We start from the raw sequence: 19,985 nt of genomic DNA, 5'->3' as shown, positions 1-19,985 counted from the left end.
AGATCTCAATCTGCAAGTTTTCCTTCATGATACCCTTTCATCATTTCAATATAGCTTAGTTACTATAGTGACAGGACTGATGTTGCTTTGTGTATGTTGGGTGTGTAAGTAAGCAATAGCCGGCTAACACATTAGCCATAGCAACAGTCAGTGTCAACTAGTTCTGCTGCCTCCAGGATGCTGAAATATCCATTGACGCAATTTTAACTGACAATCTGTGTCAGCAATGTTCATTTTGACAACAATGTACCGGTGAAGCTGCACTTCAGCTGTGGTTGCTGAAGTTTTTGCTAATTAGCCTCTATCTAGCAGCTTGAGCAAAATAGCAGGTCAGCTAATAGAAGCTACAGCAAAACTCTTTGTGTGGAATATTTTCTTGAAGAAATGAGGCCTATTTCTGGTGAAGGTAATGATCTTCAGAGTTTGAATGTTAAAGGAAACTGTTAGTCATTTGAACTTAGGACAAAGCCTAATCAGAACTACATGTACTTACTCTTTGGGGAGTGGTCATTAAATGAAATTATACTGTAGGGCTATTAGTTTTGTAATTAGGGGACATAAGACCATATTTCAAGCATTGTACAGCTACAAAAGATGCTAATAATACACCCCAGGAAATAGTCATAAAACATTTCAACCATTTTCTACACTTCCTGCTGTAAGCACTGACCTCTCTGGTTTCTTTCATGTGACAGTTGACCGCGCTTATGTAACATGGCACTGACAGTAGAGCTGCCTGCCCGGGGTGTTTTCGAACATCCTTAACACCTGCCTAAATAAGAAACACAAATACAGCGAGGTGATACAGGCACACTGTCACTCCCGGGAGGTTTTCTAGCTCCTCGGGCATTGAAATGCAGTGTTCACACTTTGTAAACATTGGTTATTAAAAAAAAATATATAAAAATAAAGACTGCCAGCATTTTCCAGCCCAGACAGTTGCCTGTGCTAGATGAGCTCATCAGGTTAGACGATGTCTCATACTTATATAAGACAATTCAAAGACAAGGAGCTATCACAAGATTGCTATTAATGCATTTTGAATAGTGTGCCTCAGTAACAATGAGGCACTGTTTTGCTCTAAAAAAAATGTATTATTATTTTATTATTGTTATACTGAATTTGTGTCTTTGATGGTCACAAATATTTGATGAAAATGATAAAGTGATGCATTTTTACTTCTAGATCAGGGAAACAGTGAAAAATATATTAATGTGACTGCTTTATAGTTGCTTTAGTTTCTTGCTTTGGTGCCGTTGTTTGTCGTCCTACCTTCACTCTATGGTAACCAGGACAGAATTATGGCACTTTGTTCATCACGGGCCTTGTAACTGTTATCCAAGTGTACAAACGTATTGCCTTCCCCCCTATAAAGATGGGAATATTGCCTCCTTGTACGCACAGCGACAGATGTGTGTTTTAATGGTACTTTACGGCGATGTGGGGCCAAGCAGTTTGCCTTGTGTACTCAGCAGCTCTGCAGATTTTATTAGGGAGGAAGAGCTTGAATCATCATCATGTGCCTTTCATACATGTGCAAAGAGTTCTATAAAAACATGGTGAATCATGTAAACCTCAGAATAGATGCAGGAAATGGTACGTTAATTTAAGTCAGTGATTCATTAAGTCTTTAGAATTGTGTGGAGTCGCTGAGTTGTTGTCATTTCATGAATTATAAAGTCTCAGAGGTCAGCAGTAGTGGTAGAGATCCAGATGGCTTTATAGTGCCTTCCAAGGGCACATTTTCTGCATTCTGGGCTTCAGGTGCAGCAGTGATGTTTTGTGGGAATGGAGCCATAAATGTGTGGCTCTAAGTTTTGTTTGGAGAAGTCCACCAAAACAAATTGGAGCTTGATAATGACTTTTTTTTTATGCATTCTTTCCAGAGATGCTATGATATCAAGTCCTTTCACCGATGATCTTCAGTTTAGCATTATAAGGATCATCCAGGCAAAGCTTGACGAACAACCTGGTAGCCCTGGAGCCCCAGGCCACAATGCAATAGGGGCTCATTTCATTCATATATAATAGTTGCATGAGATAGTATATTGATGCTTAAAACCTGAAAACACCTTTTCACCCCAGTGGAATCATGTTTACAAAAACGGTCCAAAATTCTCCTCGTTTCATCACAAGACTTGAATGATTTGTCCAATGGAAATATTTTAAGCATAATGTTTTACAATAATTGACTAGGCTTGTGTGGCACTGATAATAGCTTAATTCATGATAGATTAAATCTTGTTACGCAACAAGGATCAAATGAAACAGAACATAAAGGCATTTTGTGGTGAGCCCTCTGCAGCGTGGAGCCACGGCGGTTGGATAATGAACTGACTTGGAGAGGCCAATACCTTGTCCTAATGTGACCTAATATGAAATGAAGTGTTTTTCTTTTTGACCAGACCACCAAACAAATTGTTTCTATATGGCACCAGATCAAAAGCAGCACATCAAGCCCACAAATGGTTTTGATTGTACAATTAAAAAAGAGAAGAAGTTGGAATGGGGAAAGTAAATGTTGGCAAAATGACAAGTTAATCAGGATGTGAAGTGATGCCTTGTATTTTGTTGCATGCTAGCACCGAGAACATTATGACAGGAAGGTGATTATTTTTAAATTAAACAGACAGAGTAACACTTCATTTAAAATTCATTTTGCATGTTGTTGCATGCCGGAAAACAGTAAAATGTGACTATGGTGTGATTATTTTAAAAAGGAAAATATGTGTAACACAGTAAAAACAACATGACGATGTTTGAAGCTGAAGGATTTCAGCATCTGACAATCATGCTGTATATGGGCCAGACTCGGGCGTATACTGGGCCAGGAGAAACTGTCATTTGATCATCGGACTACTTTTTGTTCGCTTATTAATTATTTATTTTGCTGAATGCATTTTAGCGATAGCTTTACGTCATGTGTTCTTTGTGCTGTAGCCTAAATGTTGCTGGACCAGCAAGTTTCTCCAATTCCATTTAGTTAGTCTGTCAGAGTTAGGCAGCACTAAAAGTGTTTCGTTAGTCCACTTTAACTTATCAGAGTTTCAAACTGTTTTGCTGCCACAGTGGAAATGAATGAAAATAGAAAATGTGTCGAAATCAACTCGAGAGGAAGACAGACGGAAAGATGCTGACTACCAGAGAATATTATTCTGACCAGTTTTCCTTAAATGTCATTCTATTAATGCAATATTTATTACATATTTGGGTGGCTGAGGTGGCTCTTCCACTTCCTCTCTCTTTATGAGCTCTGCGGAGTTGCTTGGTACACACGGTGGGCTGTTTGCTCCCGTATCACAGAATGATCCCATTAAAACACATCTGTCACTGTACGTAAAAGCAGGTAATGTTCCCATCTTTATGAGGGGGGAGTCAACACATTTCCGTGCTTGGACAACATGATTATAAAACTGCCATAAGTGTATCCTGGCTGGCACACAGGTAGAAACTATAAATCACTTCAGTGAATAACACTGTTTAGTGTTATCTGTGTGTGAATCTGTGGGAGCTCTATTCCACTGATGATGACGTTACAAATAAGTATTCACATGATTAGTGAATGCATTACAAGCAAATCTGAGTGTTGCACATGACTGTATTCGCCTCTCATCACCTCTATCACTCCAAAAGCAAAGGCTGCGATTTAGGCACACACACACACACACACACACACACACACACACACACACACACAGACACACATACAAAGAGGGATCCCCCCCCTCCGGCCTGCTGCTCCACGGAGCTGCTGCAGTGTTTCTGATGGGATAATCTGTGCGTTGTGCTACAGCCCATGTGAGGAAGGGATTACATATTTATTTGGGGAGTTTTCATCCCGCCTTTACCATCTGTCACCAGTAGTGTGGCCATGGGACATTTACAAGAGCTTTATAGTGGAGTGATAGGACAAGAGTGGGTGTGAGAGAGATTGTGTATGAGTGAGTGTGCATGAGTAATAGAGAGAGAGAGAGATAGAGAAAAAAAAAGAAAAGAGGAAGTAGGGAGTGGCAGCTACTGACGGTTGCCTTCTTGACAAGCATATCCCAGGACCCAGCTGTAAACCCTTAGAGCATTAAACCACCTGCAGTTTCACGTGTACCCACAATCCCCAATAACACCTGCTGTGGAAGAATATTCAGCAAAGTGAAAAGTCCTGTGCTTTCCAGTTAAGTCCAGCAGCAGTTGTGTCTGGGACTTTTCCCATGCTCTCTGCTGGGAGAGGGAAGTTTCTCCACATATCCTCTTTTTAGTCTCAGGGTGATTAAGAGCCAACTCAGCGCTGATGTCATAATCTGCATCCTTGTCACTTACATTATAGCTGCGACTTGATGGGTGGTCTGGCTCACTAGGCTGGCTCTGCCTACCTCAAGAAAAGGTGGGGTGGGGGTGGGGGGTTGGGGGTCTGAGAGAGGCTTCAAAACAAGTGACATCATATGTAAAACATTAAGGAATGGCCTGTATTCATATCAAGCTCAAAAACTATATTTCATTATATTTCATTAAATATAATTAGATGTTTGAAACTGTTTATGGTCTGTATTTGTTTCCTGTAATTGCCTTATCTTATCTACCTTTCATCACTAGCTGTTAATGGCAGAGTCCACCTCCTCCACACAGGATGTGCACATTTCATATAATGTGAAAGACAACATCAAATCATGATTTGAGTATAACCATGACAGATGGCTTTGTTCACCGTCTTCTTTAGTTCTTTAGTTCTTCTTTAAAATAATGTGATGTCATGAATCCTCTCAGCACATGTTTTGTTTGGCTTTGGCATAAACAGATATATGAATTATTCTTTTGCTGTTGCATTTCTGACAGAATAATTGCTCAGCGTGTGTTTGCTGCCCCCAGTGGAAACCTGGTACTTGTAGTAGTAATGCAACATTTAATGTTACGACCAGGTAACAGGTGTCGCCTAATTCAGTGGGTCTCAAACTTTTTCACATTAAAGACCCCTACACTGACACAAATTAGACCATGGACCCCTATTTGATGAGATATTTGCTTTTAAATGTTTTATTACAGAAAGTGTTTGAAACCCATGACCAACATAGCCATGCATTCATTGTGTTATTTAAGGATGGAATTGTAGTGAAAATATATTATTCCCCTTTTTGCAGGCCCGACTTTTTGCCGACTGCTCCAGCCAATAGCAGAACCGTTAAGGTCAGAGCTTATTGATGCTGCGGTCTTGAATAATGTAGCCCCGGGGCCCGTTCAATACCGGGGCTCGGTATCCATCCCTAATGCAGATTGCTCATGACCGTGCTCGTCTGATGTCCTAAAGCTGGGTGTTAAACCTTCTGCTAGCTGCTATTTCTAAAATCACATTCCTCTGTCATGCTGGATCAAATTCAGGGCTCATGTCACAATATTCCCAAAACTCAAACTATTTAACCGACTTAGACATGGCGGAAAAGTGTGTTTTTGCGTTTACGGCCTGTGCTCCACAGGTTGCTCCACAGTGACCCACAATGACTCAGGAATTACAGATTTCACTCATCTCACATCATCCCTTTTGTTGACATAACATTTTGTGGGTAAGAATGTCTCCACACAAAATAATTAACCAATCACATATTAGCAGCAGTGTTTCTCACAGTTAGCATAACCAAATACATCTGTCCTGTCTTTTCTGTGTTTACATGGTCACCTCACCACATTTTTCCTCTATTGCAAAGCCTACATCACAACCACTAGGTTTACACACAGACTCCCACAAAAATCCTTCTGGTGGCTGCAGCCTCCTTCCAGGCACTGTGAGTTCCCACCCTACGCCTGATCGGTGATTCTGCCTCTGTTCAGATGGCCCTAAACGCAGGATTACTCTCCAATAAAACTTTTATTCTAAACAACTTCAAATAAACAACTTTTTCTTAGACACTTTAATTAGAATTTTTGTTGCTACCGAGACTGACTGAAGTTTCGCTGGACTGTTTGTGCCAGACTTCTTCAGCCCCTCCAGCAGCCTTGGCTACAGTGCAGAATAAGCTCATATTTTTACAAGTTGTTTTAAACGCTGCCAGTTGCATTTTAAGATGTAACTTTTTTCACCAGTCTAAATCTCTGCTGTCGTGCAGCCAGAGACATACCAAGTCTGACACGCCTTTAATATTCACATCTCTCTGCTATTCTGCTTGTCTGATGCAAATTTGCCTCGTTATACCTCTGTGTTCCTCTTTGTTTGCTACAAAAGTATTAAAACAAATAGGCTACTACAGTTCATTTCTTCTTGCTCTGAATGACAAACACGTTGTGAACACAGCGTTGACGTATCAAGTTCATGTGGCGATCTCATTAGGAAACAGTTGCGTATTTATACATGGAATCAGAATTCATTTAGAGAGCTTTTGGGCCAGAAGGGGAATGTAAGTCCAATACTCTATCCCTCTTTTAGCTCCGTTTTTGGTCTCTACCAACTACTGAAGGAAATAACTGGCTCCGCTTTGTTCACTAACTGTTTTCTGTCTGTTTGTTGCTGTGCAGGTCGTGTACAGTGGTTCTTTTACAGTGACGCTGACAGCAGGGACAGTGACCCAAAACAGTACATTTGCGGACCAGAGGCTTAGAACTAACCACAGCAGCCTATTTTCGAATCCAACCTGTGGCCCTTTGCTGCATGTCATCCCCTCTGTCTCTCTCTCTCTCCCCTTGAATTTCCTGTCTCTCTTTCACTGTGACGTAAAGTAGTCGTAAAGTAATTGTAAAGGCAATACCCAAAAAAATAACTTAAAAAATAAATTTGTAATAAATCGCCCTAACACCGAGAGGAGCTGCAAATTCAGCTGATAATTCTCTGCAGGTTCATGATTATGAGCAACTCCTTTCACGTTGTTGCATTCATAGATGTAGTGCTGCCACCACTTTTTTTTTCTCCAAGTTTGTTAATGTCAGGCATCATTTTATTCTGAAAATCCCATTAGAACAGACAGGTGAATTGCAGCACTTTCAGGTGAGCTCTGATGTGATAGTGAAAGATCTGGACCTAAGCTGTGAACAACCTTGTGTTGCACAGCTCAACAAACTAAAAGGACACAGCCACAGAATCTCAGGTGAGATTGAAAAACAGTTCACAGCAGATAGTTGGTTCAAACAGAGTAGAACAAGGTTTTATTTTCTTGTGAAAATTATTTTTTGAAAATATATCACATTAAGTTTTCATATACATTTTTGTCATTCAAAAAATGTTAAATATACATTTGAAAAAGGAGGAAAAAAAATAATGATACAAGTCCAGTTTCAGGCAAGTTATATCATCCAATACATATTCAATGAGGAAAACTTTTTGCAGTCAGGCTTGTACAGTATGTGTATGTGTGCATAGGAATGAGAAAAGATCTGTCGAGATAAAGTGCACATACACAATTATTTATTTTAGCTGTCCGACAAAAAGTGTCTCTGCCAAAGATAAAACCGAACCTACGCCCTCATTCAAATCCAGTCCAGAATCTATGAATATGCAAATGTGTTTGACACAAGATGTCTCCTACTCCACTGAATCGCCCATTCTTAGTGTATGCGCGCTGGAGGCTTCAAGTTTTCACATCACAATTTCTTTAAAGTGAGCACAGAGAAACTTTCCTCCTCCAACAGATGAATGTGAAAACAAACTCTGTGCATACATTACTCTGCACAGTGATGCTGTGTTCTGCTCAAACATTCAAGTGAATTAACAGGAAGAAAAACTCGTTTTTTTTTTTTTACTGGAGAAGGACTTGCCATCAAACAAGTGCATTTGGTCAAGAAAAAATAGAATTGATAAAATAAACTAATTCTCTTAAAGTGAACTGATTTTATTGTTAGCTTAGCATTTTGTGGATGGATGATTGGTTCCTGTGCTGGGTCGCAGCCGAGTCAAGGACAATATAAAGCTACTTGGCTCTCAAACCTTTTCACATCAATGACCCCAAGACTGACAGAAATTAAATCACGGCCCCCCATTTGATAAGATTTTTGCTTGTAGTTGTTTTATTACGAGACTGTCCAGTAAAAAAACAAGCCTATAGGTCGTTTGTGTGGAAGGTTATTATGACCCATAGTTACGTTTTGTCGTTAGGTCGAAGCCGTCGTTAGGCTGTCGCATGCTATGACAGAAGCAAAGGGAAAAAAAGGGCAAAGTGGAAAAAGTCCATGTCAGAAGGAGCTCTGGTGGATGGATGGGGTCAACACAACACAGGAATATGACACAGGAGAGCGGTGTTCCATTCCCATGTGAAGGTAGCAGTTTATGTTGTTTCTATTATCCATGACCGTTGGACAGAGTTAGCCACATTGTTATTATTGTAACCATGACCAAGATCAAGACCGTGTAATATTGAGGAAGTATTTATTTTAACTCAAATCACGATCTTTTCCTAAACCTAACCAAGCCATGACCATCATTATCGTAACCGTGGCAACAAAGGTAGGCATGCCTCTCTTGGTACACTCCGCACGTTTATTATTGTAACAATGACAACTGAGGGCCGCACGCATGCCGCCGTAAGGGCACTATTTCAGAAGACACTCGTAATAAAGTGTTTGAAACCCATGAACAAAATAGTGATACATTCTGTCATTGTGTTACTTATGGATGGAATTGAATGGATGGAATGGAATTATAGCGAAAATAAATGATTCCCTTTTTTGCTGGGGACCCCCCGCAGAACAAACAGTAATCATTAATCTGTACTTTGATATATTCTTTTCTTCCTAAATTTCTTTCTTTTTCTTTCTTTCTTTCTTTCTTTCTTTCTGTCTTTCTTTCTTTCTTTCTTTCTTTCTTTCTTTCCTTCCAGCAGTGGAAAATAGTGGAAAAACTAGTCAAAACATGATTATTGACCATACAGTATTTCCATGTAAATCAGTTATCCAGCGTGTGAGAGTGCGTGGCTACAGCCTCACATCTTGTACAGTGTCTGTGATCTTTGCTGAATCCTGTGACTACTCTTTCTTTCCAGGCTCGGAGCAAAGCATGAGACATATTCATGTGTTTTTCAGTCTTGCCAGAGAGAAATTGATGCTCAGGTCTGACCTGTGCGAACAAGAGGAAAAGATGCTCTAAAAACAGCACCTCGATCTGCTTATCTCTGTTATGCTCCCAACTGAAAAGAGGAACAGATTAGCCCAGGGTAATATCTTTGATGGCCTCTCCTGTGTCTAATTAAAAAGGTTATCGTTTTAGTGAGTACATAAAAAGCAGTGACTGGGGTAATTTTCATTCTGAGCTGTGCCAGCTCTATGGGACAATCAAAACACTTTCAAGAACTCCATTTTCTTTTGATCTCATTTCAGCTCAACCCAGCTCCTCAAGGATCTTAACGCAGCATAAAAACCTAGAGAGAGAAGACGAACACAGGTTGTAAATGTGATAAATGAGAGGAAAGATAAAGTGAGGGCCACATAAATGGATAAAAGAAAGCTTTGGTAATCTATCTCAGTGTCTGTTAGTATCCTTTTACCACCTTTCCGTTAGTGACATGAGCCAGTGGGTGTCAAGAGGGATACAGTGCTGATTCACAGAGGGCACAGTTAGGAAACCGCTAAAGCAGCAGAGCCGCTGATTGATGGCGCCGAAAATCCATGCAAACGCATACACATGCTTCCCCACGCAGCAGCTGCCCCATATTAATCTAATGTAATGAACAATAAACACCCCATCATGATCGGAATTGCAATTTAAAAGTCTCGCTGATCTGTTCTGGGACGAATTACAACCACATGTACCCCTGCCCGTAAGAGAGGGGAGAGCTACAGGAAACAATGACTTTCCCCATAAAATCTTTTTTTTTTTGTTTTTTTGGACATATGTTTTTGTCACGGCGTTGCCGTGGAGATGGCAATGGCAGTCTGTCAGTTCAGTGGTCGGTCAGTCGGAGCACCAAAATATCCCAATAACTACAGCCATGAAGTCAACTGGGTTCAGTGATCTCCTTTATTTCTCTCTGTAGCACCACTGTTAGACTGACATTTTTGTTTTTTAGTTGAATGTCTCGAGTAGGATCAGTACTATCAGTACCATGTCTGAGAGGTAAATATGAAGCCACAACCAGCAACCGCTTTAGCTCAGCACAAAGACTGTAAACATGAGGAAACAGCTAGCCTGGCTCCATCCACCATGACAAACATCCACCTACCAGCTCTTCTAAAGCGCGCTACTAGAGTTGCAAAGTGGGAGGGAGCACTGGTCCTGAAAGGCTTTCCCCATTTTATGCATTCCCATTTTTATTTTTTTTTACTTAACAAAGAATTGTAGGACTCTCCAAGATAATGTAATTATCATTTTGTTTTATGTTAATTAATTTTGATGAATTGATTAGTTTTAATTATTTCAACTTATGTTGCCTCCATAATCTCGGCAGATGGCTCTAAATGCTTTAACACCCATGAGCCTCGGGCACCGTTGCAGTGGAGAGGAGGCCAGTCAGAGGCGCGAGTCAGAGCAGTGCAGAACAGGGAATTCAACACGCTTTGTTGTTGCAGTTGTTAACAAAATGTGAATGTCACCATACCTGCTGAACTCTATCAAAACAAAGAACTTAGAAATGAACTAATCTACAGATTGTAGGCCTGATGCACTAAGGAAGTGGTGTTCCACAAATTTGCTCTACAGTTTTTACAGAGTTTGTGGCCACAATCTGCGTATATTCAGCGTCTGGAAAGAGCAAAACCTACAAACAGCTCCTTTAAATTCAGGGCCTGTCCTGTCTCGTGATTTTGTGCCGCCTGTCTTTCCTGTGATGAAAAGTCTCTCTTCTGCATCTTGCTGCTCTCTGCCTGGACACCTTCACCTTTTCTGCTCTCCTTCCTGGCTGAGGAAGAATTAAGATTATTCCTCTGAACTGACACTAAACATATCAAATGTGCAGTATAGAGGAAAAATATATCTAAAAAAAAAAAAAAACACTTAAAAATGTTTACCATTAACTGACAATGACTCACTCCAGTGACAATGCAGAATCCTGTATTTTCCTGTCTCAGCATTGTTAACCTTTCCTGGCTCATCGTACAGACTGTGGTTGTGAAGCACAATGAGACGAGGGAACGTGTTCTGAGATCAGATGTAAGGATTGTTTTAATTTATGTCTATTTTTCTGCTTTCACTGGATATGCACTGCTTACCTTACTTGCACTGATGGCACATCACTGCTGCAGATACACATGTAAAAATGTATCACCTTGCACATTGGGAGTCACAGTTAACACCCCCTCTAGAAATGTTACATTCACAGGCTTGTACCTTCAGTGTCTTATCATGGAACCTTATATGTTCTACAAAGCTGTTCATCATTTGGATTGACACTTAAACCTGGGGAGTTTCATGCTGTTTCCAAGCTGTAGAAATGCTCCAACTGTGAGTCGCACAACACTGACTTTAGGAAAAATAAATGGGACTTCCAGAAGCAAGGGCTCCTGAAATAGCTGAATAGCTCATTTTAGCATGCTAACACCCTAAATTAAGATGGTTTAAATTGTAAACATTATACCTGCCAAACATGAACAGTCCAGCACGGTCAGTGTTAGCATTTAGACGGACGCAACCTCACAGAGCCACTAGCCTGGCTGTAGACTCTTTGTCTTGTTTAACCATTAATACAGAGAAAATACACCGGACAACGTGTACGCCTTATGAAATAACCAGCTCAGGCCCTTTCATATCCACAGTGATACGGCACTAAAGTCCATCACTCTTCACCAGCACATTTTGCTGCGGCCTATCAGACATGGAAATGGTATTTTCAGTTCCTGAGCAGCAGAGACAATAAGGCATTTCTTTGCAACAATCCAGCCCAGGGCCAAGCAGCTCGGAGAGATATTAAAGCAGAGTGACAGATCTAATTATCACCTCCCCACTTCTTCTGCTCCAACTCTGATGAAAAGTACTGCATTACACCAGACATCCTTTGCCCTCAAACTAACTTTCACCTTTGCTAATAACTAAGAGTGTAGTTATCTGGAATACCTGCTGAGGGCATGTCTCAGAATAGACAGAAAGGGATTTGCAATAAGGCTGGATTTATGAAAGGAGGAGACCATCATTATTCCAATGCTTGCTGCAGTAGCTGTGCAAATGCCCCCTACCTGCTATCTCTCACATTCCCCCCCTTCTTTTTTTTTTTCCATTTTTCTCATTTTCTCTTTTTTGCATTACATAACAATCCTGTCACTTTTTCAAAAAATTTGACAGTGTCACAGTTTCCTACATTCTCTCCACCTCTCCTCCCTTTTCTCTCCATCTCGTCCTGTTTCTGGATCTGGATCTGTCTGAGGTTCCGTCGTTACTCATATTGCAAATGGCCTTGTGATGGGACTCCTGAGGCCCCGCTGAATGGGAGGTTTTGTTTGCACACACGCGCTGAGCAGCACTCCAGACAATACCAGCTGTAGGAGACCCACTCTGCTGACCGCCCCGCCGCTCGGCATCTGCTGCCAGATTCGCTTTCACCTCCATACAAATCACTTAGAAAGAGATGGCAGGCCCCATTCTGTTGGCAGGATGTTTTGTCACCCCTGTATACTGTATACCCTGTCTACTGGTATACTATACTGGTACACAGTTCACACCCTGCTGTGCTATTATTCTGCCAAACTGCTATTTGTTGTTTCCTTTTTACTCACTTTATTGCTAGTATTCATGGACACTGTCTCATTGGACTAATGGGCTGTGAGTGTTTGTGTGTGCTTACATATGCATCCCTGTTAGACGTACGTAATTCCTTTCAAGCAGTGGTTGTCGTGGTAACCTCGGTCAGGTCTGGTCTCCAGCTGCTGTCAAAAAACGAAGCATGCTGGGACATGTGGCTATTAGGGTTGGTTAATCATCAGCCACCATGTCAGGTCTGCAGCCACATGATGGCTGACGGCTGCAGTCTGTTGATTTCAAAACCATGAAAAACTTTCATTTTTATGCAGAGAAAGAAGAATCAGTCAAGGATGTTGCAGCTAAAATTGTGACAACCTAATAAGTACATGAAATATACATGTAACTTAATTCCATCTTCATCATTAACCGCTACTTTACTGTGTCTAAACCCAAGATGAATTCCTGTGGGTGTGTGAAGAACACATGCCAGTGGCTGTTCACATAGAAAGTGATTTCATTATTCAAAGAATTAGCAAGTCAAAGACTAGAACTGATTAAATATAGCTGTTAGTAGTGTTAGTACTTGAAACTCCTAAGAAGATAATAACAAACCCATGTATATGACGACACACAATGAGGATTTTCACCTTTTTGTTGTCTTTTCCCAGTTTGCTCTCATTATTATTCTGTTACCTTGAACATACAAGAAATAGATACCTGAATGAGATTCACCTTTATTGGCTCAGCATGTTTAAACATCGAAGAAAAGAACAAATAGGTGGGTTGGGAAAGATAAACATATAAGATAGATAGATAAATATCCCTATCTATAACCCTAATCACTGTGACCACTAACACTGTGTTTTAATGATAATGTCCTCCTATAAAAAACAAGGCCATAGGTCGCCTGAGCAAGCAGCTTATTACGACCTGTAGTTATTTTATTGTACAGTGACCTAGAGTAGTATAAGGAGCAACAAACTCCACATTAAGATGTATTTGGGGTGGATGGATGGGTTGACAAAACACAGGACTTTCACACAGGAATCCGATGTTTGTTTCCTTGACTGTTCCGCAGCCGTGTGTTTATTATTGTAACCGTGACAATAAAGGTCCTCTAACCTTAAGGAAGTACTCCTGTTAACCACAATTTTTTCCTAAACCTAACTAAGTAGTTTTGGTGCCTCGTCCTAACCAAACCATGACCCTTTATACAACCTTGGTGGGTCATATCCAAGGACATAGGGACAGGCAACCTATATGTTCAAATCCCTGATATAGTTGTTCTCATTAATGGATTTTTCTGTTTCTGTTGTCATTCAGCACATTTGATATTTAAAATGAGTGATTACAAAAATGTTAAAAGTAACAAAAGATTGTCATATCCAAATCTAGCCATAAAGAATCTGTTATCGCCTCTAAATGAAATGAAAATGTGTATTTATGCTTGTAAAATACACACACAAAACAACTCTAGACAATACTAAGAACAAGATGCTGCACTTCTGAAACGTTTCCAGTGGACAGAGTCAGAGCTCAGCTGCAACCCGACGCTGTGGAACTCGGCGTAACAAAGACCTTCAATCTAAAAAACAAAACAACCGTTCCAACCTTCCAAACAGATGAATGTGAGCTATTCTGGCTTCAGTGTCTTCCAAAACCACTATCATCAAAACAATAACTCATAAAAATCGACTTCTGATCGGCCATCTTTCCAGTACGCCGTTGATCAGGTTTAGGCAATACAACTTTCATTTAATATAGGGATAGATTGTGGTCAAACAAGTTTAGGTTCAGTGTTGACTGTTGGTGTGGAACAGGATATGAACAGTGGGATCTGGTGTCAAAGTTACTTGACACTTTGTACACCCAACCACTCACCCTGAACTCTCATTCATCAATTAGCTTTAACTATTGGACAGACTTTTCAGGCAGAGTGGAGGTTTAATGCTAACAGAAGCTAATGTTCCTATAAAACTTAACAAAGATTACTCATCTCAATTTATCAATTGATAATTTTTGCTATAAAATGGCAGAAAACTGTTTCACAAGGTCCAAAACGACGTCTTCAAACGTCTTGTTTTGTCCAATCAACGGTACAAACCCAAACATATTGGGTTTACTGTGATATAAACAGAGAAAAATCATCACATTTGAAGATGTTACTAATTGTTTCAACTCTAACTGACATGCTTTGTGCTGCACGACAACATTTAAACTGTAATCGATTTCATTTGGGATTCAATGAAAATACTGTTGCTGTTTACTTAGAAAAAGCTGCTATCCTCACACCATGTATTAGACTGTGACCTATTAGTGTTTGAGACACATTTGTTGTTAAAAAATCTTTATTGATTGTTACACAAGTCTCTTATTTACATTGTCATCTGCTGTAGATTTAAATGATGCAAGCTATGATAGCTTTCATTAGTGAGCCAAATGTTTTTCTTGAAGGGCCAGACTTGGCCCACTTCACACTACTTCTTTGGTAGTTAAAGAACAGTCATTATTCACACAAGAGGACACTAGTCAGGAATTTGTGCTTCAGCAAAACACCAGTGCTGTCATTTTTCCAGTGACGACAGTCTTGAGAAAACTCTTTGTATATTAAAAGCATATGTGCTCTCAGAATTCCAGATTAATGTACTGTGTCCATCCAAATATCTGCAGTCTTTATTCATGTGCAGACACCAGATAACTCTAAAGAGATTGTCAGAAAGGTTAAGCATCCATGGTTCAGCAAAGCTAAACCGAACAGAGCAGAATAAACATCTGCTGATGATGCTGCAGGCATTAGCCAGAGATGTCCCCTTAAGACAACAAAATATGGATGGAATTCACATGAAACATGTAACCTGTCAGACAGGCAGTATATCAACGTTGTATGCTTAGTCCTGTCTGACATCAGCTGAACGGCTGCAAACCACGAGCCACACTGCATTATGTGAGTAAGTTATGTAATGCAATTTTATGTACAGACTGAGAGATGAACCTCAATCAAGACTGCGGGCCAAAGGAGGCTTTCTTGTTCAAAGGTTAAGGCTAACAGAGTGATGGCTGGGCATTATTAAAACAGGAAGTAAAAGGTACTGTACAAAGGAAGGATGTTCTAGCAATGTATTCATGTATAGCACCAACATCAAGCCAGGCAAAGGAAGTGCACTTTACTTCAGGCCTTTCCTGTAGTGTGTATCTGCAAGGTTACATGACATGTTAATACCCGGCCTGATGTTTCTTCCTGAAACTTGTCTGGCCAGCGCTCTTTCTTACAGCCGTGTCCGTGGCACGCAAAGCTGTTATACCTTAGTGTGATCACGTCATCCCTAGAGAGACTTAAGAATCAAGTTGTTGGTGTTTGTTTTATGGCTGGTTTTGTCAGAACATATAAAAAAGATGTATCTGTTGACTTGAGGTCATTCTGTCCTGTTACTAATCATCCTTAATCTAATTTATCAACATTATTTTTGATAGAATCATTTTGTCTTGACCTGTACTGATTTATCTCCTAGTGAATGCAATAAGGACGCTAATTTCAGTTGTGTGATATGTCTTCCATTGTTGTAAATCAACTCGGCTTCTTTAAAAATCCTCAATCCAGATTTTTACAATTGTCTGCAGAGGTGATACATGAAACCAAATGTGGTTAGCCTCTCATTGTGCTATGAGTGCTTTCCACCAACTGTCTTCACCAATGTGCTCACCATGTGTGTGTCTCTACATTGTCTCATGTAGCAAACTGAACCTTGAGGTTGTGGTCCTGATTTCATTTTGATCAACATCCCAGGCGGGCTTGAGTATTTGTTATGGTTACATGGTCGGTATCATTAAACATGATGGGGAAATGTGGACATGTAAATATTTTTACCTGCAGAATTTAGTGGGTAATGCTTTAAACATAAACAGAGGATATATAAAATCATGCAGCCAGTTGTTTTATACTCATTCAACTCCTCTGTGCCTTTCACAAAAGGATGGTGTCTTTGTAATTTCATCATATCCCTAAATGACTTGTAGCTGCATTTTAACAACCAGAGTTGCCTGCTTTTCTGAATAAAAGTATAATGTTTCTATATACAATATTTCATTTTTAAAACAAGTAATGAAGCAATGACTGATCATTTTAAGTAACTGATACATGACTCAGAGTGTGACAGACATGGTGTGAAATTGATATTAATATTGACATTGATTACCTCAAGCACTGTACACAATTTTTAGATACGTATTATTTACAGTTCAGAGGCAATTATTGTTTTTGATGAGGTTTGAAATTTGCTTGAAAATAGAATGAATTCTCATAGATTAAACAACCCAACAGTGTATAAAGTTGATACAATTAAAATTAAGTCTACCTCCTCCAGCAACAAATGTAAAGTGCTGCATGCAGGTTTATGGAACACTGAATTGCTACGCGTTGCATGAGCACCTTTATTTTTGTACTTCAAGTGCATTTTGCTGATAATAATTATGCTCTTGAACCTGAATACATCACTTCTACTTGCAATTTATTTGCTCTCCAGAGGAGAGTTAGATGAGAAAATCAATACCACTCTCATATCCGTCCATTAAAAGTACGACTGCAATCAGCAGCCAGTTAGCACCAAGATTGTCAACAAGGGGAAACAGCAAATCTGGCTCTGTGCAAAGGTAGCAAAATCTGTCTATCAGCATCACTAAGCATGAACTTGGATCTTGTACCTCCTTGTATAACAACAATTTTCCTTTTTACACTTGAAATTTGACAGATTAAACAATATATAATTTATAAAAGCTTTAGTATTGATAGGTTTAGATACAGCTAGGCTTGCTGTTTAACCTTTTTTGTTTAACCATCATAACCACTGTATATATAAATATATATATGTACAACATATGTGTGTGTGCACATATATATGTGTGTGTGTGTGTGTGTGTGTGTGTGTGTGTGTGTGTGTGTGTGTACATATATACAGCGGTAATTAATTACGTTATCTCCCACTTTCATTTGGTAATGAACTAGTACAAATACCTAATACAAAAAAGTTGCTAATTTAGGCTAATCTGTTGTGACCAGATTAACACTACCTCACCACCTTGGGATAATGTGTTAACTTTCATGTTGAAAGAACAGAGTTTTTAAATGTTAGAGTCTTACAATTTTGTCCAACATGTGCACAGTCTAACCTACAACTGTGAACACACACTAGACTGAGTGTTTACACTTGGTTTAAATCTAAATAGTCTCTCCGCTAGAGATCTTGCTGTCTCTAACCCTATGTGTATCCTGCTTAAAACCATAGTAAGCTACTTTAAAACCCATAAAGCAAAAGGTCCAGTTCCATGCTCTCAGTCAACACAGCTCAGTCCTTCCGCTCACTTTTTAACACACAATTTGCCCATTCTTTCAAATATAATCAGATATGTTTATCCAGTCTGGACAATGGTTGCTTCTCTAAAAGCTAGACTAAGGTCCACAGTCAAAATTGCCCCGTGGATAAATTAAGAAATTAAAAGAAAATGTTGGAAGGCTGAATGCAGGTGGAACTCCCGTAAATAGCAGGTTGATTACTTGCTGCTAAAACAACTGCCTACTTACGTAATACAACTGTAAGGTTAAGTAAGCCAGGGACCAGGGTTTCTCTCAGCTAATCTCTGCCACTGTGCACAACCCCAAAGTCCTCTTTAATACCATCAATCAGCTTGTGAACTGTCCTCCCACCACAGCAGACGCTTCCTCTCCAGCCGACCGTGACAGAATTCTTAGCTTCTTCATTGAAAAGATTGAACATATCAGGGCAAACACTATCATTCCTCCTACCTCTGCAGTGGAACTCCTCTGCCCCTCTTTGAGTGTGTTTAGGCCTAATTGTTTTAGACCAATATCACTGCAGGATCTTAGGAAAACTGTCACTTCTGGAACTTCATCAGGCCCACTTGATGTTATCCTGACAAAACTGCTTAAAGTGATGGTTTGCATTTATAACCTGCAGTAGACTTGAGTTTTAGCCACTTGAAAAATGCCCACCTAAAAACCAATATCATTTTACATGTATGCTATATTTTGAATATTTTCATTGCTTTATCATGCCGTCTTTCACATTCACATTCATAGTAGACTTTTGTTAATATTAATTCACATATCTAGTTTACCTCACCCTGTCCTTCACATTACCATTATCTGAGAGCCTGCAGCTTCAGGCTCAGAGTTAACACAGTGGTGTCTGAGATTGAGGACTGTGAGGTCACCGCCGATACGTGATGACAACTTGAGTCAGAGGCCTTACTCTTAAGGGGTCACCCAGTCTGTCTGCCGGGGGGCTGGGGCACATAAGGAAGTACAGAAGGTGAAAGAGTGAGTGCTGAGAGTAAAGAATGTGACCACTTGCTCCCTGAGGCTCTGGATCCATACTTAGCCTCACATTGTAGGCCTATCTCTTTTATTTTTTAAACAACAAAGTCTCATGTGGAAGAAAGCCTACATATAGCCTACTGTATAATCCCATTCATTAATTCAATTTCTATTATTACGAAATACATGTTCATACATCTTTGTCGTACATGTGATGATGTTATATTTTGTTTATTTTTCCTGCTCACTTTCTCTCCATATGTAGCAACCCCATGATTTGGCAGCTAGTCGCGGCAGTGACAGCGTTAAAAGCGCTCAGCCAGAGTCTCCACCTTTTATGTAAATGCTAGTGTGAGTGAGTGGGACCCGGGCGGAGAGAGCGCTCAGTGAATGAAGGGGGGGGAGTTGCCTTCACGGATGTGCCCCTGCGCTCACAAGACGGAGGTGTGGGTCTTGTCTTTCCAAGCGTTTGCATCTACTCGGAGGAGAGAAGTGATAGGTTACCTTTGGCTGCAAACGTGCAATCATGTCACGAGCGCTGGGCTGTGCAACGAGAGCATCTGAATAATCCATTCAAGCGATAAGCGGACTGTAAAGGAATAAAGCAATGGGTGGCCAGATAACGCGAAATGCCTTTTACGGTAAGGCATAGTGTTTGTGCTTGTGTTCTGAGGTGTATATTAAAATACATGGTGTACTGGTTAGGCCTAAATGTGTATCTTTCTTATTTGATGTGGTTAAATGTTTAATTCACTGACGACTATTAGCTATGCTGCCAGTACAGGCTGTGTTATCAGGTACCATATTGCTACTATAGCCTATTCTTTGGTCACAGTGACGTCACTCCGCCAATTAGAATAGAGGTGTCGAGACACGCAGCTGTGTTCACTTGTGTTTTGATTAATTCGTCGTAGCAAACAGGATGTCAGCTCCTTCTCGCGCTCTAATGGAGACCTATATCCCATATGAGACTGTACTAAACTGTTTACATTGTATGTGCTAAGGAGCGCGAGCGTGTCACGTTCGGTGAAGGATGGGAAGTTGTGGAGTTTCCCTCTGTGCTGTGGTGTGGTTTCCCCTCATTAA

The 19,985-nt window shown here is 40.1% G+C and overlaps 1 protein-coding gene across 1 annotated transcript in view; it reads left to right on the top strand.

Moving 5' to 3' along the window:
* Positions 1–328: 328 nt before the first annotated feature.
* LOC111217982 (E3 ubiquitin-protein ligase NEURL1-like) overlaps positions 329–19,985 on the top strand; it is a 59,841-nt gene continuing 40,184 nt past the window's right edge. Inside the window, exon 1 of the mRNA XM_022740057.1 lies at positions 329–406. Coding sequence (XP_022595778.1) covers positions 385–406 — 22 coding nt within the window. The 5' untranslated portion in view covers positions 329–384. The remainder of the gene's footprint in view (positions 407–19,985) is intronic.

The sequence above is a fragment of the Seriola dumerili genome, unplaced genomic scaffold, assembly GCF_002260705.1.
Source record: "Seriola dumerili isolate Sdu_G_001 unplaced genomic scaffold, Sdu_1.0 BDQW01000050.1, whole genome shotgun sequence".
Classification (NCBI taxonomy): Eukaryota; Metazoa; Chordata; class Actinopteri; order Carangiformes; family Carangidae; genus Seriola; species Seriola dumerili.
This window is presented reverse-complemented; position numbering and strand designations above follow the sequence as displayed.